The sequence below is a fragment of the Geotrypetes seraphini genome, chromosome 1 (genome assembly GCF_902459505.1).
Source record: "Geotrypetes seraphini chromosome 1, aGeoSer1.1, whole genome shotgun sequence".
Taxonomy (NCBI): Eukaryota; Metazoa; Chordata; class Amphibia; order Gymnophiona; family Dermophiidae; genus Geotrypetes; species Geotrypetes seraphini.
The window spans coordinates 85,900,827-85,927,593 of NC_047084.1; the positions used below are offsets into that span (position 1 = coordinate 85,900,827).

General features: G+C 44.6%; 1 protein-coding gene across 6 annotated transcripts in view; it reads right to left on the reverse strand.

Moving 5' to 3' along the window:
* Positions 1 to 494: 494 nt before the first annotated feature.
* Positions 495 to 26,767, reverse strand: part of ME2 (malic enzyme 2) — a 107,333-nt gene continuing 81,060 nt past the window's right edge. For all 6 annotated transcript variants that reach the window (XM_033934358.1, XM_033934379.1, XM_033934349.1 and 3 more), the window contains exons 14-16: positions 21,014 to 21,084; positions 9,114 to 9,212; positions 495 to 1,852 (exon numbers count right to left, since the gene is read on the reverse strand). In XM_033934358.1, the coding sequence (XP_033790249.1) occupies positions 1,688 to 1,852; positions 9,114 to 9,212; positions 21,014 to 21,084 (335 nt within the window). In that variant the 3' untranslated portion in view covers positions 495 to 1,687. The remainder of the gene's footprint in view (positions 1,853 to 9,113; positions 9,213 to 21,013; positions 21,085 to 26,767) is intronic.

Genomic DNA, 26,767 nt, shown 5'->3' on the forward strand with positions numbered 1-26,767 from the left:
GGAGGGAGGTATGTCCACTATGTCGGTGTTGTGGTGGGAGGGTCGCGATGGGAGTGTCGGCAGGGTTCAGATGGAAGGAAGAGATGAAAAGATGGGTCAGTGGGAATTCGGCTGCGCAGGTGGGGCGAGGGGGGGAACGCTGCTGCCAGCGAATCCAGGGATGATATAACTAGGGCTTATTTTGGGGGTAGGGCTTATATTAAGACCTACTTCAAAAATCATGCTAGGTCTTATTTTCGGGGAAACACAATAGCAGAGGGGATAGAAAGCTAGCCAACTGGTGTGTGGTAGATCCCCCCCTCCAGTGGTTACTGCTTGAACGTCAGCAGCTGGGGGGGGGGGGAAGGTGCATTTAGCAATAATTTTGGTCACGTCAAGAAATTCAGTGTGGTCAAAATTATTGCATAAAAAGTTCTCTGCTGCTACATCTTGTGCTGTAACTGCAATGCTGACAGGTCACGCATTTGTGTGAAGTACCTTTTTCTCCGAAAACAAGTAATTGATAATGGTCAACAAATTTTTATTATTATTTTAATACTTTGATAACTGCATTTGAGCAAATTTGGTTTCTTTTGTAATACAAACAATTTTTTTTTTAATTTTATGCATTTAAATACATTTTTTTCTGAGAAAAGATCCATGGTACAAAAAGGTTAAGAACCCCTGATATAAAGCATTCAAGAATAAAGGCTCTTGAAGTTTGTCTTTCTGCCCCCTGCTCCTCATGGATATAGAACAGGGCTAAAGTAACCTCAGTCCTTAAGGGCCAAAACCCAGTTAGGTTTTCAAGATTGCCACATGCATTCATTTGCATATACTGCTTCAGTTGTATGCAAATAGATCTCATGCATATTCATTGTGGAAATCTTGAAAACCCAACTTGGATTGTGGCTATCAAGGACCGCGATTGCCTACCCCTGGATCTAGAAGATAGGAGATCCATCTCAATCTTTACACAAATATCTGGCCTCCAAATTTAGCCTGGAAGAAGTTCCAGCATAGTAGATTATGTGAATATGCATCAAATGTGTCATGTTTAAAAAACTATGATAATTACAGGCTCTATACCAGGGGTGCCAAAGTCCCTCCTCGAGGGCTGCCACCCAGTCGGGTTTTCAAGATTTTCCCAATGAATATGCATGAGATATATTAGCATACAATGAAAGCAGTGCATGCAAATAGATCTCATGCATATTCATTGGGAAATCCTGAAAACCCAACTGGATTGCAGCCCTAGAGGAGGGACTTTGACACCCCTGCTCAATACCAAACTTTAGGAGACATAATTTTCAACCTTGTGGAATATCAAAATAAAATGCAAAACAGGTACAATGCACAAGAACCAAAATGGTTAAATTGCCACTTCAGCTTCTACTTTTAGGTTTTTGTACATGCCCTTACAAAGTTCAATAAATATCATTTTTAACATGTATGCAAATACACAACTGCTTAACCAGCAACAAGCTACATAATCTTTATACGTCATACCACTTCATGGATAGCTGCCTGAACAATCTAGAGTTCTTTGGAAAAAAATTATGCTAAGAAAATAAACCTACATAACTACAACAGAACTGGGGAAAAAATGTTAATACAAACATCAAATTGTTGCATAATTTATAGGTTGACAAAACTGGTCTGTGGAAAGATTGCCTACTGGAGAGATTTGCCAGACTTGCAAGGTGCATCAAGACATGCGGCATGGCTTTGAGGCCGATTCAGGCCAGCTGTACACGTTTGGAAGGAACGAGTCATACTCTGTGCGCCAGAGCTTAGATCGTATATATTCATTCTTGTTTGGAGGCTCTGGATAGCGGAAAGCCATGCCATGCGAATACACAAATTCCATGACCTGAAAGCAAAAAGCTATTTACTGTTTTGAAAGATTGAAAAGTTAGTCGTATATTCATAACAGGTTATCCATATCCAATGCCTCAGGTATAGACTCAGATTGTGGGTTACTAGGGACATAAAAATACCTACTACTGTACCCGAATGTACACTACGATAGCTTTTGAGCTTGCATATGGCAAATAAATTACATATGAAACACATATATGAATGCATAATAGTTAACATGGTTTCTTCAAGGATAAGCAAGCATTAAATTCTCACATGTGGGTGACATCCTCCACAGAGCCCAGTTTGGACACTGCCAAGTGCAGTGTCGCTTTAAATCTTTGAGGCAATGCCCCCACTGTGCAGGTGCCTTCCAGCCCCATGCCCGAGCGTGGAACCAGCAGTTTATCATCTTCTGTGCAGGAGAGGTTGTCTTTTTCAATCTCTCCTCAGCACCTTAATCTTTTTACCTTTTTTGATGTCTTCCCAGTTTTATTTTTGCTTTTTTCTTCATTTTTAACATTATTTTTATATGTTTAACTTAATTTGGGTTTTTTAAATTGCATTTTCAGGGGCCCTAAAAGCCTTTTTCTCCCAGTGGAGCATCACATTTTTTTTTAATGTAACTACCAGGGCTGTAGAGACGGTAGATAAATGTTCCGACTCCGACTCCTCAGTTTTTTGTACTTCAGACTCCGACTCCGACTCCAGGTACCTGAAATTTCCTCCGACTCTGACTCCTCGACTCCGACTCCACAGCCCTGGTAACTACTGCTCAAGCTCCTCAAGCCATTGAGGGGAAGAAAAACTCCACTGGAATATTTTACCTGCTGGCAATCAAACTTGGGAAAACTTGGGTAGGTTATTTTATTGTCCTCCTCTTTTCCTTTTTTTAGTTCAGTACTTTGCCTTTTCAGCAAAGTCAGTTTAGGCAATAACGTAGCCTTTAGAATCTCTGTTAGGGCTTTTATATAAAAGTGTTTTAGTCTAGATTAGTATTTTGGGTTGCATTTCAGAGCATAAAATAAGATCAGATTAGGGCACAGATAGCAGTTGAGGAAAGTTTTTGTTTAGTGTTTAATTCTTGCCCTCCTCCCCAACTCTCACCCACCCTAAGGCTAATCTTTTGATTTATAGCCAATTAGGAACAGGGCATTGTTTTGGTAGGATTTTTTTCTTCTCTTTTTTTCCCATCAGGTGTGAGTACATCTGCAACTACAGTAAGGCTGGGAAATATCGTGTCACCAAAGCTGTTTGCCAGGGTCATGGATGGAAAATTGCGAGCCATGGAATCGAGGGTGAAATACTCATGTGGATTAAAAACTGGCTGAAGCAATGGAAACAGAGAGTGGGGGTGAATGGACAATACTTGGACTGGAAGAGCGTCATCAGTGGGGTGTCGCAGGGCTCGGTGCTTGGACCTGTGCTCTTCAACATCATTATAAACGATCTGGACATAGGTACGACAAGTGAAGTGATTAAATTTGCGGACGATATGAAGTTATTCAGAATAGTGAAGATCTGCAACGTGACATAATCAAGCTCGAGGAATGGGCATCGACACGGCAGATGAGGTTCAACGTGGATAAGTGTAAAGTGATGCATATCGGTAACAAAAATCTCATGCACGAATACAGGATGTCTGGGGTGGTACTTGGAGAGACCTCCCAGGAAAAAGACTTGGGAGTTCTGATCGACAAATCGTTGAAGCTGTCCGCGCAATGTGCTGTGGCGGCGAAAAGGGTGAACAGAATGCTAGGAATGATAAAGAAGGGGATCACGAACAGATCGGAGAAGGTTATCATGCCGCAGTACCGGGCCATGGTGTGCCCCCACCTGGAGTATTGCATCCAGCAATGGTCACCGTACATGAAGAAAGACACGGTACTACTCAAAAGGGTCCAGAGAAGAGCGACTAAGATGGTTAAGGGGCTGGAGGAGTTGTTGTACAGCAAAAGATTAGAGAAACTGGGCCTCTTCTCCCTCGAACAGAGAAGATTGAGAGGGGACATGATCAAAACATTCAAGGTATTGAAGGGAATAAATTTAGTAGATAAGGGCAGGTTGTTCACCCTTTCCAAAATAGGGAGAACGAGAGGGCACTCTCTAAAATTGAAAGGGGATAGATTCCGTACGAACATTAGGAAGTTCTTCTTCACCCAGAGAGTGATAGAGAACTGGAACACTCTTCCGGAGTTTGTCATAGGGGAAAACACCCTCCAGGGATTCAAGACAAAGTTAGACAAGTTCCTGCAGAACCAGAACGTACACAGGTAGGACTAGTCTCAGGGCGCTGGTCTTTGACCTAAGGGCTGCCGCATGAGCGGATTGCTGGGCACGATGGACCACTGGTCTGACCCAGCAGCGGCAATTCTTATGTTCTTATGTTACAGCTTCTGTTTTTGTGCAGACAGAAAATATTACTCAAGCAGAGGGTATGGCTCCATGTGCAAGATGTCTTCAGCTTGCATCCCTCATGAAGGAAGTAAAGGAACTGAGAGAGGAAGTGGCAAGACTGATAAGCATCGTGAGAATGAGAGGTACACTGATGAAATGCTTCATGAGGCATCAAATATTTCCAGCAATGGAGAAGGCCATGTTGAGGGAGGACAGCTGGACTCAGATTAAGTGACCCTACAGGACTGATTCTGTGACTTCACCTGCTGAAGAATCAGGATGCAACCCTGAAAGTGGAAGAGATGGGAGCATCCCAGAGAGAGGAAAGATCAAGGCTCAAAATCCCAAAAAATGCTGGATCCATGACCACTAGGAGGCATAAGGTAGTGGCGTTTGGTGATTTCCTTCTGAATGGTACAGAAGTATCCATCTGCAGACCAGACATGATGTCTCAGCAGGTATACTGTCTGCCTGATACCAAAACCCAAGATGTTTCAGAAAGCTTGTCGAGACTCAACAAGCCTAATGACTATTATCCAATGCTGTTCATCCATATCGGCACTAATGATACTGCTAGGTACCCCTACGAACCTATCAAAAGTAACTTTGTGGCTCTGGAAGAGGAGGCGAAGCAGTCAGTTGCACAGGTGATATTTTCGTTGATCCTCCCTGTTGAGGGTAAAGGCCAATTTAGAGAAGCTTGCATCCTGGAAATGAATGCATGGTTAAGTGGATGGTGTCGTCGAGAGCATTTCGGCTTCCTGGACCTTTGGGATGATTTCCAAGGACTGCTGAGCTGGGATGAAATATCTTCAGCAGCAGACTGACTAACGTACTGAAAAGGGCTTTAAACTAGAATTGCTGGGGCAAGGTGATCAAAGTCCTCAGGCGAGTATAAGCCCTCAGATAAGTGAATCCCTAAATACTTCTAAACAAATAAGAAAGGGGGGCAATGTCTGGAAAGCAGTATATACTAATGCTCGAAGTATGGGAAACAAGGTTTTGGATCTAAAGGCTGTGATGGAAGAGGCTAAGTTGGATTCTGTGGTGATTACAGAGACATGGCTCACAGAGAACCATTACTGGAATATAGTTATACTGGGTTATAATCTGTTCAGGAAGACAGGGTAGGAAGAACAGGAGGGGGGGGGAGTGACGTTATACTGTATGTTAAAGATCATATTAAAGTCACACAATTGCAGGATCTGCAGGGTAAGGAAGAGGCACTGTGGATCAATCTGGAAAGAGGGAATGGAAAATATACTTACATTGGCCTCCTTCACAGACAGAAGTGGACAGAGATTAGTATGTATCTTTCTATCTCTACTTCTTATTTGGCATTTAGAAAATCTATGAAGACTGATCTATTTGGTAAATATTTTAAATTAATTGTGTTTATAACTTATATACTTGTATTTTAATTTTTGTTTACCGCACAGAACTATGGTATATAAGAAATTTTGGTATGTTATTTAATAGTAGACATTCAGAATATAGCTGTAAAAGGGGAAGTATTACTAACAGGTAATTTTAACATACTAGATATTGATTGGGATATCTCTATTGCAGGGTCTTCTAGAAGTAGGAAGATCCTGGATACTCTAAAGGAGAACTGTTCCAGCAGTTGGTAATGGAACCCATGCGGGATAGGGCCATACTCGACTTAGTGCTTACTACTACAACAAATTATTATATTTATAGCGCTACCAGATACATGCAGCACAGTACATTAAACATACAAGAGAAGATCCCTGCAATATGCAATCCCTGCAATCTAATTATGACAGACACATAGGAAACAGGACAAAAGTGAATCAATATATGCTGCTCATTAAGGGAAATACAAAGGGATGAAGAAGTAGAGAGGGTAGGGGCTACAGAGGGAATGAGAAACAAATATAGTGTATTACAAGGTGGCAAGTCAAATGAACGCAATTTGTCTATGAACCATATTACAAGCTGGAAGGGTTAGGACCTAAACGCAGCTTCGAAAAAGTGGGCTTTGAGCCTGGATTTGAATACCACCATAAATGGAGCCTGGTGTACTGATTTAGGCAGGTTGTTCCAGGCATGTAGTGCAACAAGGTAGAAGGGGGTGGAGTCGGGAGCTGGTAACAGAGGAGAAGGGTAAGAGAGACTTATCCGAAGAACAGAGCTCTTGGGGAAGGATATAGGGAGAGATTAGAGAGGAGAGATACTGAGGAGCTGCAGAGTGACTTGAGGAGAGGGGTAACATGAGCACAAGAACACTGGTGGAATACGAGGCGCGCAACAGAATTCAGAAGAGATTGAAGGGGGGGGAAAGATGGGTTATTGGGCGACCTGCAAGAAGCACGTTGCAGAATGCCAGGTGAGAGGTGACGAAGGCATGGATAATGATCTTTGCAGTGTGCTTAGAAAGGAAACTCCAGATTTTAGTAACATTGTAGAGAAAGAAGCAACAAGTTTTGGTGGTTTGTTACATATGTGATGAGAAGGACAAAGATGAGTTAAGGGATGGCCCCGAGGTTGCAAGCCAACGAGACAGGGAGGATGAGAGCGCAATCCGCTGAAATAGAGAATGTAGGGAGAGGAGATGCAGGTTCAGGATGAAAGATAAGGAGTTCTGTCTTGACCATGCTTTAGATTTTGGCGAGACATCCATGTAGCAATGCCAGACAGGCAGGCCAAGACTCAGGCCTGGATTGCCATAGAAATTTCAGGTGCAGGGAGGCAGATTTGTGAGTCATAGAAACATAGAAAAAATGACGGCAGAAAAGGGCCAAAGCCCATCAAGTCTGCCCACTCTGGTGACCCTTCTCCCTGAGTTTGCTCACCAACCCCCTGCCCTTACCTCATTAGAGATCCAACATGAATATCCCATTTATTTTTGAAATCTGCCACGCTGTTGGCCTCAATCACCTGCCGTGGGAGTTCATTCCAATGATCGACCACCCTCTCAGTGAAGAAATACTTTCTGGAGTCACCATGAAATTTTCCTCCCCTGATTTTCAGCGGATGCCCTCTGGTGGACGAAGGACCCATAAGACGAAAGATATCCTCTTCCACCTCGATACGACCCGTGATATATTTAAATGTCTCAATCATGTCCCCTCTCTCTCTTCGTTCTTCAAGTGAGTACAGCTGCAATTTATTCAGCCTTACTTCATACGGAAGATCCTTGAGCCCCGAGACCATCCTGGTGGCCATCCGCTGAACTGACTCAACTCTCAGCACATCCTTCCGGTACTGGAATCCATGGGAATAGATCAGAGCACCAAAGGAAGAAGTGTAGATGGAGAAAAGAAGAAGTCCAAGGACAGAGCCCTGAAGAATGCTGCCCGATAGTGGAATGTCAGCAGAGGATGATTCTCCAGAGCATATGCTAAAAGTGCGTCGTGAAAGATAGGAAGAAAACCATGAAATAACAGAGCCCTGAAATCCAAGCAAGGACAGTGTATCAATGAATAGGCACTGATATAGTGTCAAACGTTGCAGATAGATCAAGGAGGATGAGGACAGAGTACTGGCCTTTGGATTTGAGCAGGAGCAAGTCATCTGATACTCTAGTAAGGGCAGTTTCCGTAGAATGGAGAGGGCAAAAGCCCGATTGAAGGGGATCAAGAACAGCTTGAAATGAAAGAAAGTCAAGACCACAGTGGTGAACAGCATGTTCAAGTAGCTTGGCTAAGGGTAGGAAGGAGAGGGGGCGATAATTGGAGGGACAGATAGGGTCCAGTGAGGGTTTTTTTGAGGAGCAGCATAGCTATGGCGTGTTTGAAGACGCTGGGTACAGTCGCAATAGAGAGGGATAGGTTGAGGATATGACAGATAGCAGGGATGATAGTAGGAGAAATGGTGATCAGTAGATGGGAGGGGATAAGATTGGAGGAACAGGTGGATTACTGCAACTCCTTATACAGCAGTATTGCAGAAAAAGATTGCAAAAGACTGCAAATGCTTCAGAACACAGCTGCCAGACTAAACTTCTGATGGAGCAAATTCAAGAGTGTCTTCCCACTCCTGAAAGACCTACATTGGCTCCCAATTAAGAAGAGAATTCAATACATAGATAGCTTGCATTGTCCACAAAGCCATCTATGGCGATAACTCTGCAGTACTATGCACAGATATCGCCACTATGCATTCCTTTCTCACCATCAGATCTCATCAGCAGTTCAAACTGGCCTCCCACCACCACCACAGCCTTCCCCCCACCCTTTCATGTACCAGGGACCCAAGGTATGGAACAAACTTCCTCTTTCACTTGCAATAAACATGCACATACTCTATCTTCAGGAAAAAGTTAAACACTCACCTTTTCTCCTCAAACCCATAGCATAAACTCAGCACTCTACCCACCCACCTGACTTTTATTCAATGTTCTTGTTCACTGAATAATAATCTTATTGTAACCCGCATTGAATCCTAGTCAAAACTTTCGGTACTTAAAAAAAAAAAATATATGTATGGTACGGTTGTCTCAATCTTGCAAGCTGTTGGATTTCAGAAGTTCACTATTCTTTCCCTCAGCAGAACCTCCATTATTACTCTAACCACAACAGTGAGGGTTACCAGCCTGTAGTTTCCGACTTCTTTTCCATTATTATTTTTTTGAAGGACCACATTTACTCTTCTACAAGCCCACAGAACCTCTCCTGTCTCCAAAGGTTTATTAAATAAATCCGAGAGGACCCAGCAGAACGTCTCAGAATCATAAGATGTGGTTACTGTACTAAGTCGAGATAAATGGGAGGCCAGAATGTGTCTAAAAAAAGTCTCCTTGTACAATTTTGTGTTTATTATTATTTCCCCACAGTTACCAGTAGTGTTTTGAATTCTACAATACAACTTGCCAAAACAAACTCATGTGCACAAAAGGTGCGTCATCCACTTACTTTAACAGCAATGCAAACTGAGACCTCTCTGATGTTTGACAGTGGTGGATATAATCTTCCTTGAGTTAATTCTTCATCTGTCAGTTGCTCTGTCAAAGCCTACAGTACAAAAAAAATATGGTGGAATTTTATTGTATTATGTTTTAATATCACATTGGAATAATATATACAATACCTTGAATAGTGTGTGCAGTTCTGCTCTCTGCATCTCAATCAAGGTATAGTGGAATTAGTAAAGATACAGATAATGAACAACCAAAATAATTAAAGGGACGGAATTCCTTCCATGAGGAAAAGCTAAAGATGTTAAGGCTTGGGAAAGAGATAGTTGAGAGGAGGTAGAGAATGACATGGGGACGGGTACCCAAAGGGCATGGATGGGAACAGAGCCTGTGGGGTGGGGATGGGGACAGGGACAAGGACAAACTCTGTCCCCTTGTTATTTTCTAAAAACTCAAGATGAGTATCAATGTGTAAAAACTTAACACATATTAGACACCTGGCAACTGAATTCAATGATTTGAAAAACTTCAGAAGCTGCTTTTGGATTTCAGAGAACTTTGTTAAATGACATCATTTCTGTTTTGTCTGCCATCTAGAATGTCCTTTCATCATGCCGAGCTACTCAATAATTTTACTGTTAGTGCACCAGATCGTCTATCATTGCTGGCATTCAGGTGGCAATGTCAGACAGGCAGGCTGAGACTCTGGTCTGGGTTTCTGTAGAGATATTTGGCACAGAGAGGTATAAGAACATAAGAACTGCCGCTGCTGGATCAGACTAGTGGTCCATCATGCCCAGCAGTCCGCTCACATGGCAGCCCTCTGGTCAAAGACCAGTGCTCCAACTGAGACTAGCTCTTGCTCACCAGGAACTTGTCTAACTTAGTCTTGAATCCCTGGAGGGTATTTTCCCCTATGACAGACTCCGGAAGAGCGTTCCAGTTTTCTACCACTCTCTAGGTGAAGAAGAACTTCCTTACGTTTGTACGGAATCTATCTCCTTTCAACTTTAGAGAGTGCTCTCTCGTTCTCCCTACCTTGGAGAGGGTGAACAACCTGTCCTTATCTACTAAGTCTATCCCCTTGAATGTTTCGATCATGTCCCCTCTCAATCTCCTCTGTTCAAGGGAGAAGAGGCCCAGTTTCTCTAATCTTTCGCTGTATGGCAGCTCCTCCAACCCCTTAACCATCTTAGTCGCTATTCTCTGGACTCTTTCGAGTAGTACTGTGTTCTTCCTCATGTACGGTGAGGGCGCACCATGGCCCGGTACAGTGACATGATAACCTTCTCCGATCTGTTCGTGATCCCCTTCATTATCATTCCTAACATTCTGTTCGCCCTTTATGCCGCCGCTACGCATTGCGTGGACAGCTTCATTGACTTTCCGATCAGAACTCCCAAGTCCCTTTCCTGGGAGGTCTCTTCAAGTACTGCCCCGGACATCCTGTATTCGTACATGAGATTTTTGTTACCGACATGCATCACTTTGCATTTATCCACGTTGAACCTCATCTGCCATGTCGATGCCCATTCCTCGAGCCTGATTATGTCACATTGCAAATCTTCGCAATCCTCCTGCGTCTTCACTACTCTGGACAGCTTCGTATCGTCTGCAAATTTAAACACCTCGCTCGTTGTACCTATGTCCAGATCATTTATGAAGATGTTGAAGAGCACGGGTCCAAGCACTGAGCCCTGTGGCAGCCCACTAGTGACGCTCTTCCAATCTGAGTATTGTCCATTTACCCCCACTCTCTGTTTCCTATGGTCCAGCCAGTTTTTAATCCAAGTGAGTATTTCACCCTCGATTCCATGGCTCGCAACTTTCCGAAGTAGTCGTTCATGCAGAACCTTGTTGAACGCCTTCTGAAAGTCCAGATATACAATGTCGACTGGATTGCCCTTGTCTATCTGCCTGTTTACTCCCTCGAAGAAGTGTAGCAAGTTTGTCAAACAAGATCTGCCCTTGCTGAAACTGTGCTGGCTGGTCCTCATCAGACCATGTCTGTCAAGGTGATCAATTAAGCGGTCCTTTATCAGCACCTCTACCATCTTTCCCGGTACCGAGGTCAGACTTACCGGTCTGTAGTTTCCCAGGTCTCCCCTCGAACCTTTTTTGAAGATCGGCGTAACATTCGCCACCTTCCAGTCCTCCGGAATCTTTCCCGATTTGATCGACAGATTGGCTATTAGTTGAAGCAGTTCAACTATGGTCCCTTTCAGTTCCTTGATGACCCTCGGATGGATGCCATCCGGTCCCGGGGATTTATCGCTTTTAAGCCTATCAATCTGCCTGTATACCTCTTCTAGACTGACCGTTAACCCTGTCAGTTTCCCGTTTTCACTTCCAGCATATAGCCTGGGAGTAGATCTGGGAGTCGTCAACTTAGAGGTGATATTGGAAGCCGTGGGAGGAGATCAGCGCTCCAAGTGAGCAACTGTAGATAAAGAAAAGGAGTGGTCCCAGGACAGAGCCTTGAAGTACACCAATCGATAGTAGACCTATTCTGAGAAGAATTTGGCCTTTGAAAGGACGGCCACTGAAGGAGATCCTTGAGGCAGTGTCTGCATCCAAAGACAGGTCCAAAGAGACCAGCGTTCAGACTCTGAACCAGCAGAACATGTACTACAACTCGAATGAGACCTTAAAGGATGCCCGGCACCACAGCCACACCAACCTGCACCAGCAGAGAACAGGTATGCACCACCACACAGGAAGCATTGCACAGGCCAAAATGACAAGCACGCGCCATAAATGAAGTGGCCACCACCACTTGGTTACCTGAGGATGCTAGAAAAGAAAATTTTGTATCATAACAGCCTCCTGCGATCCTAAGTGCATTCAATGTCCAAATTCAATAGATTAGGGGTTGGGGAGTCCATCCCAATCGATTTTGAATCAAACGGAGGGGTTTTTGAGGCAGAATTTAAAGTTAGAAAAAAGATTGATTTTACAATCCAAGATGGCTGCCAGAACAAATTCGCACCAAAAACAGCAAAAATAAACAAAATTTGAAAATAAAAAATAGGGAACCAAACCCTACCCTCAGAAACTGTGAAAAATGACTTAAATCGTTTTACAAGCCACCCCTGAAGTTCCCATAGGAAATAATGGAGGTACTCACAGTTTTTGTAGTGCCTATGTCTGTCAGCATTTTAAAAGCAACTCAGGGGGTCACGTGATGCACTGAGCGGAGGCAGACACGCGCTGCCTGGGCTCCCGGGTCCCGAGTCCCGAATCGCGCGGTTGCCAGCCGCTAAAGGAACGCCGGAGGTCAGCGCTTTGAAGCGCACAGTGCACCCGCTGTATGGACAGATTTCTGTCCTCGCCCGCGCCGCAGATGTCTACCCGCCTGCAAAAAAAGGACCGGGATCGAGCACAGAACGGCGGAGACAAAATGGCGCCGAGCACTCTCACCCCGGCAATACAACAAATAGCGCCGGAGGCGCTAACTGCACTCACCCAGGCGGTAACCACGGCTATGCAACCTAGCATTGACAAATTATCTGCACAACTTTTAAAATTGGAAAACCTGCTCACAGAGACAACTAGCAGAACAACTGCTTTGGAGACCAGAGTTTCAGGAATTGATGATATACAGAGATCCCAGGACACTGCAATGCAGGACCTACAGACCCTGACCCAAAAGCAGGCGGAGAGACTGGAGGACCTGGAAAATAGATCACGTAGGTCCAACTTACGCTTTTTGGGTTTTCCAGAAACAGTTGCGGGTCCGAAGCTGCTACAAACCCTAGAAGTATGGCTGACAAATACCTTTTCCTTGCCAGAGAGCTTGGGACCTATCCGCCTAGAACGGGCACACCGCATGGGCAGGGAACAGGCCCGGGAGGCGAGACCTAGAATGGTCATAGCCAAGCTCTTAAATTATAATCATAAAGCGGAAATTCTGCGTAAATATAAACAACTCCGGGAGACCTTAAAATTTGAAGATTCGGAGGTCCGCATCTTTCAGGATTATTCCGCAGCCCTGACCGAACGCAGGAAGCAATTTTACCCGATTTGTTCTTCACTGGCAGAAAAGAAAATACGCTTCCTTTTTCTATATCCAGCCATTTTGCGAATACAACATCAGGGGCAGTGGCATGTTTTTGATGTAGCAGCGGAGGCAGCCCTCTATGTGAACACCCAGGTGCTCCCCCAATCGGACCTTACCTGACTGAGAGAGGGGTTCAGGAATGCACATGCCTCCTTCTGATTGTGGACTTGTGAATCTGAAGTACTGGCACCTCTTTGGCCCCCCGAGTGGGGGGAAATGACACTTTCACCAGCATACTTCATATTTGGGTCTATGGTTTGCATTGATATAAACTTACCTGTTCAGTTTTACTGTTTATGGGATAGTAGCCTGTGGAGGGGCTATATCCTATTTGTTCTGGTTGTTTTCAGTATATTCTATGGTATAAGATAATATTCCTTTTGGGGGGCTCGGGGCCTGGAGTGGCATTAATTTGTGATCCTTCACACCTTTGGGACCGCTTCGGGGTGGACCTTTAGTTGTGACCACACACCATGCGACAGGGGGAAGGGAAGGGATGGGAGGGTGGGGAGGGCTGGGGTTGGAGGGGATGGAGTCCTATGCTATTGTGGATGTATGTGAGTATGTTTCGAATGTTAGAGAGAGCGGGTCTGGCTGTTGCGAGGAGAGTCCTGCCAGCCTTTCTGTTCATTGCATGGCGGGCACTCGGACAGGTCCTGAGTGCCACATGTCTACCCTGGGTGGGGCTGGGCACCTGGGGCAGTTTCTTGATAGACATGATACATTTTCTGCATTTATTTTCTCCTCTCATAAACTATAGCTAATAATCTGAAGATAGTATCATGGAACGTATCTGGCATCACTTCCCCCATTAAGAGAACGAAAATTTTAACACAGCTGAAACGTCAAAATGTTGATATAGCCTGCCTGCAGGAAACCCGCCTGACGGTTACAGAACATCAGAAATTGAGGAGGTCCTGGGTAGCTGCAGTTTATGCAGCCTCCTCCACACAAAAGCGAGCGGGGGTAGCGATCTTAATCCGTAAGACACTACCACACACAGTACAAGTGGTTGACATTGACCCTCAGGGCAGATATATTCTGATACAGGTGACAATAGGAACATATTCCTTTTACCTTATGAATGTCTATGCACCTAATATTTATGATCATTCTTTCTTTGAGGGCATTACAAAATTGCTTCTGGAGCGAGTCACAGATCCAGTCTTCGTGGCGGGAGATTTTAATCAAGTCATGGACCCGAGTTGTGATCGCTCTCTGCCAGGAAGCAATTCCAGTCAGTCCCAAAGAAGAGGCCTACCCTATCTTTGTGCGACTCTAGATTTAGTCGATCCCTGGAGATTATTACATACCACAGAACGAGATTATACACATTGCTCCAGAGCCCACAACACACAATCTAGAATCGATTACATTCTTACCACGAGTAGGGCGTTCTTGAATGTAGATGCAGCAGTCATAGGGCCGGCGGTAATATCTGACCATGCGATGATTTGGATTGATGTGAATGTAGGATTTGGCATGCGGGGCCCTGTACGCTGGCGCTTTCCTAGTTACCTATTCTCTGATGACCATTTCAGAACTTATTTAACATCTAAGTGGGAAGATTTTCTGGACTTTAATGGTCAGCATTGTACGAACCCGACGTTGTTTTGGAGCACAGCTAAGGTGGTACTCAGAGGAGATTGTATAGCATATGTTATAGAGCGCAATCGCCGTCTGTCACGGGGCATTCTTCGGCTGGAAAAGGAATTAGCAACTGCCAAACGTCACTATACACAACACCCGACCCGAACTTCCAGGGAACACTTGATATCAGTGGAGACGACCCTTAATTCTTATATACACGAGCGCACGGTCAAAATGCTGTTGTATCAAAAATACCGCTATCATCGCTATGGCAACCGCGCGGGGAAGTTATTAGCACGGTTGACAACACAGGCTAGGGGTCCTCGTTATGTCATGGGTTTGAGGGATGATTTGGGACGTCAGCAGCATTCTTCTGCACAAATAGCACAGATTTTTCAATCTCACTTTCAGAAGATTTATGGTCGCCAGGACTCGGGAGATGAACCCCTTATTAGGGACTACCTAACAGATTCTGGTCTATTGTCGCTCTCTGAATCAGATGTAGAGTTCCTTAATGCAGCCATTACCCCAAAGGAATTACAAAAAGCAATCCAGCAACAAAGAAATTTCTCTGCCCCAGGGCCGGACGGCTTTACGGCTGAGTTTTATAAGCTTTTAGCGGTACAGCTGGGCCCCGTCCTACGGGACTATTACGCTCAAGCAATACAAGATGAACACTTTCCCATAGAAGCGAACGAGGCTCTAATCACTTTGATATTGAAACCTGGAAAAGAAAGCACTGCTCCCGAGTCCTATCGTCCAATCTCTCTTTTAAATGTGGATATTAAAATTCTTTCTAAAATATTGGCTGATAGATTGGCAACTCTACTCCCGAATATCATTGCCCCGACACAGGTGGGATTTGTAAAGGGAAGACAGGCGGTGCATAATGTTCGCAAGGCACTATTATCCTTAGCGTACACTCAACATCATCATACCCCGATGCTACTCCTAAGTTTGGACGCGGCGCAGGCTTTTGACCAAGTTAATTGGACATATCTCTTTGAGGTGCTGAGCTTCATGGGAATATCGGGTTGGTTCGCCACAGCGTTGCGCACGTTATATTCGGCACCACAGGCGAGACTCCTGGTTAATGACATTATCACGGATCCAATTTTCATTGAACGTGGTACCCGACAGGGATGTCCCTTATCCCCTCTCTTATTTTTGTTATACTTGGAACCCTTTCTGCGTACAGTGTCCTTAGACCCTGATATTGTGGGAGTGGATTTTGGAGCTCATTCGCTGAAGGTGTTAGCTTTTGCAGATGATTTATTATTTATGCTCACCAATCCTGTTCACTCTATTGAACATCTACTGCAGGCGCTAAATGAATTTAGATTTTATTCAGGCTTTACTTTGAACTACCAGAAATCTGTTGCTTTAGCTAGCCCGGTGACACTACAACAGACGTGGAGTGATCACTTTCCTTTTACCTGGGCGGCAACCTCGATTCGTTACCTGGGGGTTTGGATTCCGCGAGACCTTAAGACTCTTTATGATAGTAATATCTCCCCGCTGCTACATGACACTCTGCAACACTTACAAAACTGGTCCACCTTCCCCCTTTCCGTAGCAGGCCGGGTGGCCCTCTTTAATATGGTGCTCTTTCCCAGATGGCTGTATCGTTTTCAGGTCCTACCGCTGCTTTTATCATACACTCACAATGCACGTCTCATCAAGGGTCTCCAAAGATTTCTATGGGGGGGCAAACGACCCCGCATGCAATTTCTTAGGATGTGTTTGCCCAGGGACAGGGGGGGATATGGATTGTTAAATGTACGATGGTATGCTATGGCATGTCAGATGAGACACATTAATGACTGGTTTAGGGGGACATCTGATTTTTCTGCCACACCACTGGAGTTGTCTTTGTTGGCTCCGTACCATGTAAGTTACTTTTTGCATGTGGCAGACCCGAGGATACGTCCTTTGGTGTCATACTATCCGATATTTACGCCGGCACGGCGAACATGGAAATGGGTGTGTAAAACTGCTAAGTTGTCTTCTGGGGTCTCCTTGTACTTACCCATTCAGGGCAATGGAGCCTTTCAGCCTGGATTACAAAATACCTCCTTTCAGAGGTGGAGTATGCAGGGACTTCAATATCTTTTCCACCTGTTTGGGGAGGAGGGGAGAATGGCACCTTTTGCGGAATTACGTCGGACTTTTGCTTTACAGCCCACTGATTTGTTTGCTTATTACCAGATCCGGCATTATGTACGGTCTCTACCGGAGGCCCACCTTACTGAGGATAATAGAGAGGCCCTTTCGGAACTCTACAGTCTTTCGGCGCAACAAAGGATTCCTCTTCGTTTTCACGTTGTGGGGGTACGGGATTGCCAACCTGGCCCTAACTTGGATATTTTAGCGACAACATGGGCAGAGGACTTGCAATGTACACTCACAGCCCACCAGTTACAACAGGTCTTGAAACATATTCAAAAGGTATCTCCTAATATCACCCACTGGGAACTGCAACTGAAAATTGTTTTGAGACTCTATATTCCGCCGGAACGTGCAGCCCGGATGGGGATCACACCGTCACACTCATGCCCGAAATGTGACCATGCTCATGCCTCTTTGGGTCATATGCTTTGGGCCTGTCCTAAAATTTTACAGTTTTGGAGGCACCTGGGACAATATATAACGCTGCTTTGGGGGAGGCGTTGGCTACCGCAACCGAGAGCATTATTTGGGTATTACAATATAACCACACCTAAACCCAAGGGTATGACGGCTTTCATTACCAGAGCACTCTTGATGGGGAAGAAAGCCATTCTCACCAACTGGCTGTCTAGCAATCCTCCGACTTATGCCCAATGGAGATCCTTGATGATAATCCACGCAACGCTAGAGCGGAGACTAGTAGGAGACTTGGATCGTGGTCCGGGTCGTAAATTTCGTCAGACCTGGGAATGTTTCTGGCAGGATCTCACCCCACATGCACGTAGTAGACTTTTGAATATTTAAGTCGGACTTGGACTCTCAGGTTTTTGATCCGGCACTGGACTCCGGGGATGGGGAGGGATGGAAGGGGGGGGGATAGTTGCATCATTGTTTACTGAACTATACTACTGATTGTGTTGAGTGTTTATTGTTGAAACAATAAAAAACATTTGAACATAAAAGCAACTCATTGGAGAAAAAGGACTTTCTGCCTCAGAAAACAGCTCCAACTGCATTGGATGGTAGATCTTCATACTGCCAGCCAACCAGAGACCGACTACACCCCCTGCCCCCATGGATCATCTGCCACGCAATTGGGGGCAGAAAAAGGCAGCCTGCGCCTTGAAACCCGGGTGAGTTTATGTCCAGACGAACTCAGCTTGCGTTAGAAACCTGTGACTGTGGGGTTACCGGCCAGCAAACTCCATGGGAGGACCCCGGGTACTTCCAGAAGGTGGCACACAGCAGGCTGGTTTTACAGAACCACCAGAGATTCTCTGTGAAGCTGCAGTCCAGCATTGCAGGACTGCGTCCTTTTCTCTGATAGCGGACCACTGGGGAGGGGTCTCAAGGCACTGAAGCCACCGAGAAACGAACTTTAAGCGAAAAAAATAAGAAACAGAAGCAGAGCAACAGCAAGAAACTTCTGCTTGCAAAAATTGAAACTGATTCTACCACTAGGGGGAGTACAGCATGTGTTCTGAAAAGATTGAATTTTTGCAATACCCAGACTGTGGGTTGGGATTGAACACCTAGCGTATGAAATCCGAAAGGGACATAACAGAATAATTATGAATATATTCAAATACACACAAGAATAAGGAACCTTCAATCCCCACCTTTTTGTTAATACAATTTATTAGGTATTTTGGTTATCCTAACACTGTGATTGGGGTCTCATTTTACCAATGGCTGTAAAAATGATTTTTTTTTTTTTAACATGTTTATGTTAAAGGCTACGTAATCTCCAATCCTTATTAACAGAGTGTAGAGTTGGACTTGTGGAGTTGGAATCAAAAGCAATTTTGGGTGGAGTCTGAGTTGGTAAAAATAGACTCACTCCAGATTCAAAATAAAAACTTACATTAATAATGTAAATATATAAAATGATAAATATACCATATATTTGACATGGATCTAAAGTACTGGTAAATATAACTTATAATTTACCAGTACTTTATATCCAGTATAAAAAAAATTTAGGGCTCCTTATACAAAGCCACGGTAGTACTTGCTCTGTTTTTCTTTCCAATGTTGTGCTGGTTCTTGTGAAGCTCATACATCAACGTTTCTGAACCGCAGTTGGACCACTGTAGTCTTCATTGTTGGGTCATAGCGAGAAGAACTTCATATATTTCATCAAGGCAGATGAGGAAAACGTGTCTGTGAGAGTACGCCAGAGGTACTGCAGCATGGCTAATTATTTCACCACCGTATGTTTGCCGTCACATTTCAAGAGTTTCATTACCACTCTTTCCAAGTTTAATACAAAAACTCAAACACACACCTCTGGTGTCCTCTCACAGACACGTCTTCCTCATCCGCCATGACGAAACATTGTGACCCAGCAATGAAGACTACGGAAGTTCAACTACAGGTTCAGAAACGTCAACATATGAGCTTCAGAAGAACCAGCACATCATTGCCATGTCTACTTCTCTTGGAAAGAAAAACAGAGGCAGTGTCATTACTTTTCTTTTCAAATCAGCCCATGTACTTACACCATGTTTTGCAGAAATAACATGATTTCTGGCAAACCTTTGGCATTTAAGGGAGAAAAAAAAAGGCTGCTGTTTTAAAAGTGTCTTTGGAGCTCAATACAACTAGTGATGATGTGTGCACTGTCCCTATGGAGAAGAGGAGTAAGGGGAGAGACCGGGACAGTATAGGACAGCGTATCCCAAGCTGTATGCCGCAGCACACTAGTGTGCCATGGCAAAATTTCTGGTGTGCCATGAGACACTGGCGAGGCACCAGCTGACTGCCTACAGGACGTGCCTCTTGTGGCAAGGGTCACATCTTGTAGGCCAGGGGTAGGGAACTCTGGTTCTCGAGAGCCGTATTCCAGTCGGGTTTTCAGGATTTCCCCAATGAATATGCATTGAAAGCAGTGCATGCAAACAGATCTCATGTATATTCATTGGGGAAATCCTGAAAACCCGACTGGAATACGGCTCTCGAGGACCGGAGTTCCCTACCCCTGTTGCAGGCAGTCAGCCGGTGCCTCTCCTCTTCCAGCACCCCCTCACTGGCAGCTCAGGACCCTATCTGGAGAGCCTCTACGCTAGGGGTCTCAAAGTCCCTCCTTGAGGGCCGCAATCCAGTCGGGTTTTCAGGATTTCCCCAATGAATATGCATGAGATCTATGTGCATGCACTGCTTTCAATGCATATTCATTGGGGAAATCCTGAAAACCCGACTGGATTGCGGCCCTCAAGGAGGGACTTTGAGACCCCTGCTCTACGCATATGCGGACGTTGTGATGATGTCCTACATGCGTGGGACGTCATCGGGTCAATGTCCGCGCATTTCCAGATGCCCTCAAGTCGCAGCCCCAAGTTTAGTGTGCCGTGGCTCCGGAGAGTTTGCGAGACACTGGTAAAGGAGAAAAAGCAAAGCCTCATTAAAAAAAAAAAGGACTTCTCAGATTTATCATTATTTATCAACTCAGATATAGAAGCATAATTTATCATAGTATATTACAAGAGGACAGACATAATAATTTCTTTAGACAAAATGTATTTTGAAAATGCAACCATGAAATTTTAGGTTATTTGGGAGCCATTAACAAGATATTGTAAATATTGAAATTATTGCATAGAATAAATATTAATTCCCTTTTGTTCATACACGTCTAGGGTGGGGTGGGCGGGTGGGAATATTTTATGATTTCTTCTGCTTATGATTAATTGTTGGTTATAAGGGAGGGGGGATATTTGATGAAAGTTATAATTTGATGATATAATAAGTAATGTTAAAGTATAAAATGATTGTATTTGTGTTATACTTATTGTGAGTTTAAAAAATGAATAAAGATTTATAAAAAAAAAAGAAAATGCAACCACGTAGCTTCTCGGACTGCAGGCAGCAAACAAAGACCAAGATCCTTGCTAGTTCCCAATACATCCACCCCTCCATCCCTGAGGCATCTTAAAGCCACATTCTGGAAGCAGTTTGTATGTAAACTTTGTAAGCCAATTGAGACACTATTGATGACTTCAGTTTGGGGCTTCTCCAGCAAAGAATTTTTGCCCACATAAGAAGGCTCGATTCTGGCTCCGTATATGTTTGATACCAACCTTTGCTGCTTCCAGGAACACCTGATCACTAATGTGCCGAACACCGCTGAGGATTACTCCTAGGGCAACACCTAGTAAAATACACAAATAAGAAACTCTCATAAATCACACGTTATACCACAGTGCTGTATTCTCTGTAGGATGAAGAAAAATAAGTTTGCCGAGAGAATAAAATACAGTACATAAATCTAGAAGAATTGTGTATCTTTGTACCCTGTGTGTTCTTAGGGCATAAATGCCAGAATGCTACCTAAAACTATTTTAACTTCCTTTTAGCCGATGTTCCTCTCTGCTCTCTTTGATGCCTGCGATATTCAGAATACAGCTGTAGAGATTCGTTACCACAGCAACAATATATATATATATATATACGGTATATATATATATATATATATATATATATACTACCCCTCTTCTGCCTGCACAACAATGGTTACTGATCTCTAGTAGAATACAGTTTAAAAATTTGCTTTGGCACATAGGGCCCGATTCTATACACAGTACCTAACTCCTAGGCGCTGTTGAGCACGATACTTAACCACCCCCTAGGCATTGTTTATAGCATCGCACCTAGCAGTGTCTAAGTGGACTTAGGCGCCAGAAGGCATTGAATTCCTAGGTGTACTGACATTTCGGCCAGGGTTTTTTGGCCTAAATGAGTGCACCTTAAGTGAGGTGCTACTCTAACCACTATGCCACTCCTCAAGGAAGCCATTAACCTGTTGCAGACATTCATGTGTAAAGTGTGGGAAGGGAAAGACATACATGGATTTTCCCATGTAAAATCTGTTCTTATACATGCATCCAGCATGTATATGTATATTTACACCAGCTCTTGAGTAGGTTTCTGTTATATGTGTCTACTGTGCATTTTGCAAAGTATGCACACAAAACCCCAATTCCACCCTCAGTACTAATGTATGCACGTATAAGACTGGCTTTCTACATGTAAATCCAGGTTTCACATATAGAAAGCCTTTTTTAAAACTGCCCTCTAAATATGTTCAAAACAACTCAAACCGTGTCCGTAAAATAAGCAGTATACGAGGGGGTGCTGAAAAGTTCTCAGCCCAAACAACTTCCTAAATTCTGAGCGTTATTTTGCCACTTTAGCTAAAAAGAGTGTTATTTTCTTCTGCAAAGTAGAAATTTACAGAATCATAATGCTTGTTTCAGATCGTTGATTGAACCATGTCAACAAAATGTGTAGAATTTTCAAGTGTGGAACTCCGAGCCATCATGAAGTTCCTATTCGTGCCGAAGAAAATACCAAAGGAAATCCGCGAATTTACGATGCAAACTTTGAGTGACAAATGCCCCTCATACTCCACACTGAAGAAATGGTGTGCAAACTTTCAGGTGGAGATTTCAAGACTGAAGATGCAGCAAAGGTCTGGGAGGCCTCAAACAGTGTCAACTCCTGAAATTGTTAACCATGTCCATGACCTAATTTTGGCAAATCGGCGAATATCGACTAAAACAATTGCTGAGACACTACAGACATCCAGGAAACATGCTGGATGAATAATCCATAAGCAGCTGGGTATGCAGAAACTGTCAGCCAAGTGGGTGCCCAAATGTTTGAATGCCGACAAGAAATGATGTTGAGTGGAAACTTCCCAAGTTGATTTTTGCAACATTTTCAGCGAGCTGACGACAACCTTTTGGAATGACTAGTTACTGTTGATGAAATATGGGTACACTACTATGATCCTGAGACAAAACAGTCATCCATGCAATGGCAACACTCAAGTTCTCCAAGGAAAAAGAAATTCAAGATAGAGAATGACACGGGGACAAATTTGTTCCTATCCCCACAGGAACTCAATTTCCCCATCCCGTCTCCGCACCATTCTTTAACCGCATAAGCCTCAAACACTTATTTATTTATTTAGATTTTTATCCCGTCCTCCCAGTAGCTCAGAACGGTTTCCAAGTAAACCGTTCACAATGGAGTGAATTGGACATACAAGATTATACAGTAGATTTAAATACTTGGACATACGAGACTGTGCAGCAGTGTAAATATAGGGACTATACAGCAAATTAAGAACAGTAGTTTAAATACAAGTAGTTTAGTTTAGATATAAGTTATTTGAGTATAGGCTGAGAGTGGACTATACAGAAATTTAGGCAGAAGATTAGAATGGAGAAAGAAGGGTAGAGGTGGGGTTTAAGGGGTTGGGTGTAGGCTGAGGGTGACCTTTAATTGAAGAGGAGGGTCTTTACCATTTTCCGGAATGTCATTAGTGAGTTCTGTAGTCTGAGTTGAGGGGGGGAGTTGGTTCCAGAGTTGGGGAATGAAGTGGCTGTAGGAGCGTTTTAAAGCGTTTGAGGCTTGTGCAGATGAAGATGGAGCTTGCAGAGATGGGGCAGGGACAAGAAAAGAACACGTGGGAACAGGACAGGAAAATGAGTTTCTGTGCAGATGAGGAAAAATTTGTCCCCATGCCATTTTTTAATTGAAGACTCAAATGTCAGCAGGAAAGGTCATGGCCACAGTGTTTTGGGATCAGAAAGGTGTTGTAATGTCTGTCTGTCTTCCAAGTGGCAAAACAGTTAATGCAGAATACTACTGTAACTTGCTGTGCCAATTAAAGGAGGCACTGAAAGAAAAAGGGAGAGGGAAGTTGTGGAAAGTTCTCTTTTTTTGCAAAACAATGCACCTGCTCACAAAACGATGGCTGTTTTGACGCAGTTGGGGTTTCAGTGCATAGACCATCCACCCTATTCACCAGATCTTGCTCCATCTCAAACCTTAAAAAGAGTTTGAAAGGGTGACAATTTTCAAGTGACTCGGAGGCGACTGCAGCAGCGAAGCAGTATTTCAGTGACCAATCAGAGTATTTTTTTGGAAGGGTTACAGAAACTTCAGACACGATGTGCCAAGTGTACTGAACTTAGGGATGAATATGTGGAATAACTTGTAAGTTTCATGGCACCATGTCATTCCCTTCTTGGTTGGGCTGAGAATTTTACAGCACCCCCTTGTATGGTGTGAAATAATTCATGATATAGGTTGAAAAAAAATCTGCATAAAGAATAATGCTTTCATTTTTTTCCTGAAAGGCAAGCAAATCTAATTATAACCTCAAGACCAAAATTAACTTATTCCACAATCTGGGAGCTGCAAATGTAAAAAAAAAAAAAAAAGCTATATTTCAATTAACATTTTTAATTGCGATTAATTGTGTGATTAAAAGTAGGGCATAGGCAGCAGTCTAATGGAGGGGGCACAAAAGGGGACTGGGGGGTCATACATTTTCTCTCTTTTGTTCCCCCTGTCAGTCGAAGAAATCTACTGTCAAAGCTGCCCCCTTCCTGCTTGCACTGCCTCAGGAGTGAGGAAGTTAGTGGGGTGCTTTCAGCATGCTCAGTTCATACATGAACTGAGCATGCTTTGAGAGTGCAAGGTATGCCACTGACTTCCTTGCTCCTGAGGCACTAAGAAAAGAAAAGGGGTGATTCAGGCAGTATATTTCCTTGGCTGGCAGGGCCTCTACTACCCTACCAGCAATTGAATGAGTTCTGCAGCTTTGGAGGAGGTCTGAGTCTAAAGTGGGGGGCCTAGGTCTTCAAGGTGCCCCCCACACACTGTTTATAGGCTCAATATCTTCCTTTCTCCCACTCCCAGGTCCAACTCCCTCCTTACCTTCTACCCTCAGGTCCATCATCTCTCTCTCTTCCTTCTCCCCTATCCCCATTCTGAGTCTAACATCCCTCTGTTTCTCTTCCTTCCTGCCACCCTCTCCACCTCGGGTCCATTCTCTCTCTCTGAACCCATCACCTCTCTTTCTCCCTCCATCCTTCTCTCTATCAGTTCGGCATCTCTCCCTCTCCTCTTGGCTCTGCCCGTGGTTCTCTTTCAATTCCCTCTCCCCCCCCCCATGGTCTAGCATCTCTCCATCCCCTCCATTGCCGTGGTTCTCTCAATTCCTCCCCCTGATACCCTTTTACCCCCACAGTTCAGCATTTCTCCCAGACCTGACCACAACGTTCTCTCAGGTTACCCCCCAACCCTGTGTACCTTTTCAAATATAAGCATGTCTTCAGCCCTGCATCATCAGTCATACTCAAAGGCTGCCTGCGGCCTGGCCCCTCTGAAAACAGGAAGTTGTATCAGAAGGGGCGGGCTGGATCAGAGGGAAAGACCTGGTGCAGGCTGCCTTTGAGTATTTCTGCCAATGGTGCTGCAGAGCCAAAGATTTGCCTGTGTTTGAAAAGGTACACTGGTTGCAGGTGGAGGGGGACCTGATAGACAGCTGCAGTTTGGGAGAGATGCTGGACCATGCACAGAAGGGGGAGGGGTGGAAGGGAGGCAGATGGGGGTAGAACTGAATTATTCATCACAATTACATTTTTAATTGTGATTAATAATTAACGCATTAATTGTGGTATTAATTGCAATTAATGTACAGCTCTAGTTAAAAAATAAAAAATACTATTTTGGATATCCATTTAATTTCATTGCTCTAGCTCCTGCAAATTGGCTAATGTTTGTCCCTTAAAACCAAGGCAAATACAGTGGTGCCTCACACAACGAACTTAATCCGTTCCAGGAGCAAGTTTGTTATGTGAAACGTTCGTTGTGTGAAACGCGTTTTCCCATAAGAATACATTTAAAACAAAATAATTCGTTCTGCAGCCCTGTTTTCCCATAAGAATACATGTAAAAGAAAATAATTCGTTCTGCAGCCCTACATTTCCCTCCCTCCACCTCACCTTATATGCAGAGTCTGCCAGCCCTCTCCCTCACCCAGCCGCACGCTTCCAAACCTGTCTGGCTCTTACGTCGGGTTGAGAACCTTTGCTCTAGGAGAAGCGATCCTTGTTAAAGAGCCCCGAACCTGATACCAAAGGTTAAACCGGAGGCGGAAGGGTTAAACAATTCTCATTTTAGCTCTTGAGCCTGACTAACATCGGCTGTTCCCTGCAGAGACGGTACAGAGGGTTTTACTTTATCGAGCGGGGAGGGACGGGGGAGAGGTGGGGCCGCCCAGGTAGAGAGAGAGAGACCAGCATCAAGACGCATTTACCGTGGCCTGGGACGCCAGTTCCCACCGGAGGCCCAAAAGTTTTCTGTTTGGTGAAGGCGGCCGGGGACGGGAGAGATGTGCGGAGCTGGAGGTGCGGGGCGGCTACTGCTGCTGCTGTGCGGACTCTTCCAGGCCTGGCAGCGGATAGGTAAGCGCATAACCGGGCGCAAGTCCTTGCGGGCCACCTCTGGGGGAGAGGGTTTGCGGAGTGGGCCTCGAGACTTGGGCGGGGGAGGGGGGGCTTGTTTTGTGCTCTCTTTCTCAGGCGGGTAAATGCACCTTTGTGCTCTTCAGGTTGGGGAGGGGGAAGGACTGAGGGCGAGTTGGGTGGAAGGAGGGAACTGAAGACAAGACTTTTTTCCGGCTTGTCTGTTCGCCTGGGAAAAGGCTTCCAGGAGCGCACAGTTTCGGCTTAATCCCGCGCCATGTGCGTGTAAAGGGTGGGAGGGAGGGGAATGTCCTGTCCTGTCCCCAGGCGGCGGGGGGGGGGAGGTTTAAAAATATGCGGTGGCGGCGGGGGGAGGTTTAAAATATGTAGCGCCACTGAACGATGCAGCTCGGGCGACTTCGTTGTGTGAAACGAAGTCCGTTGTACGAATCAAGACAAGAAGTTCGTTGTGCGCAGCGTTCGCTGTGCGAGGCGTCCGTTATGCGAGGCACCACTGTACTTCAGTTTGATTCTGGCTCAGCTATGCCCATCAAATGGATCACCCATGCC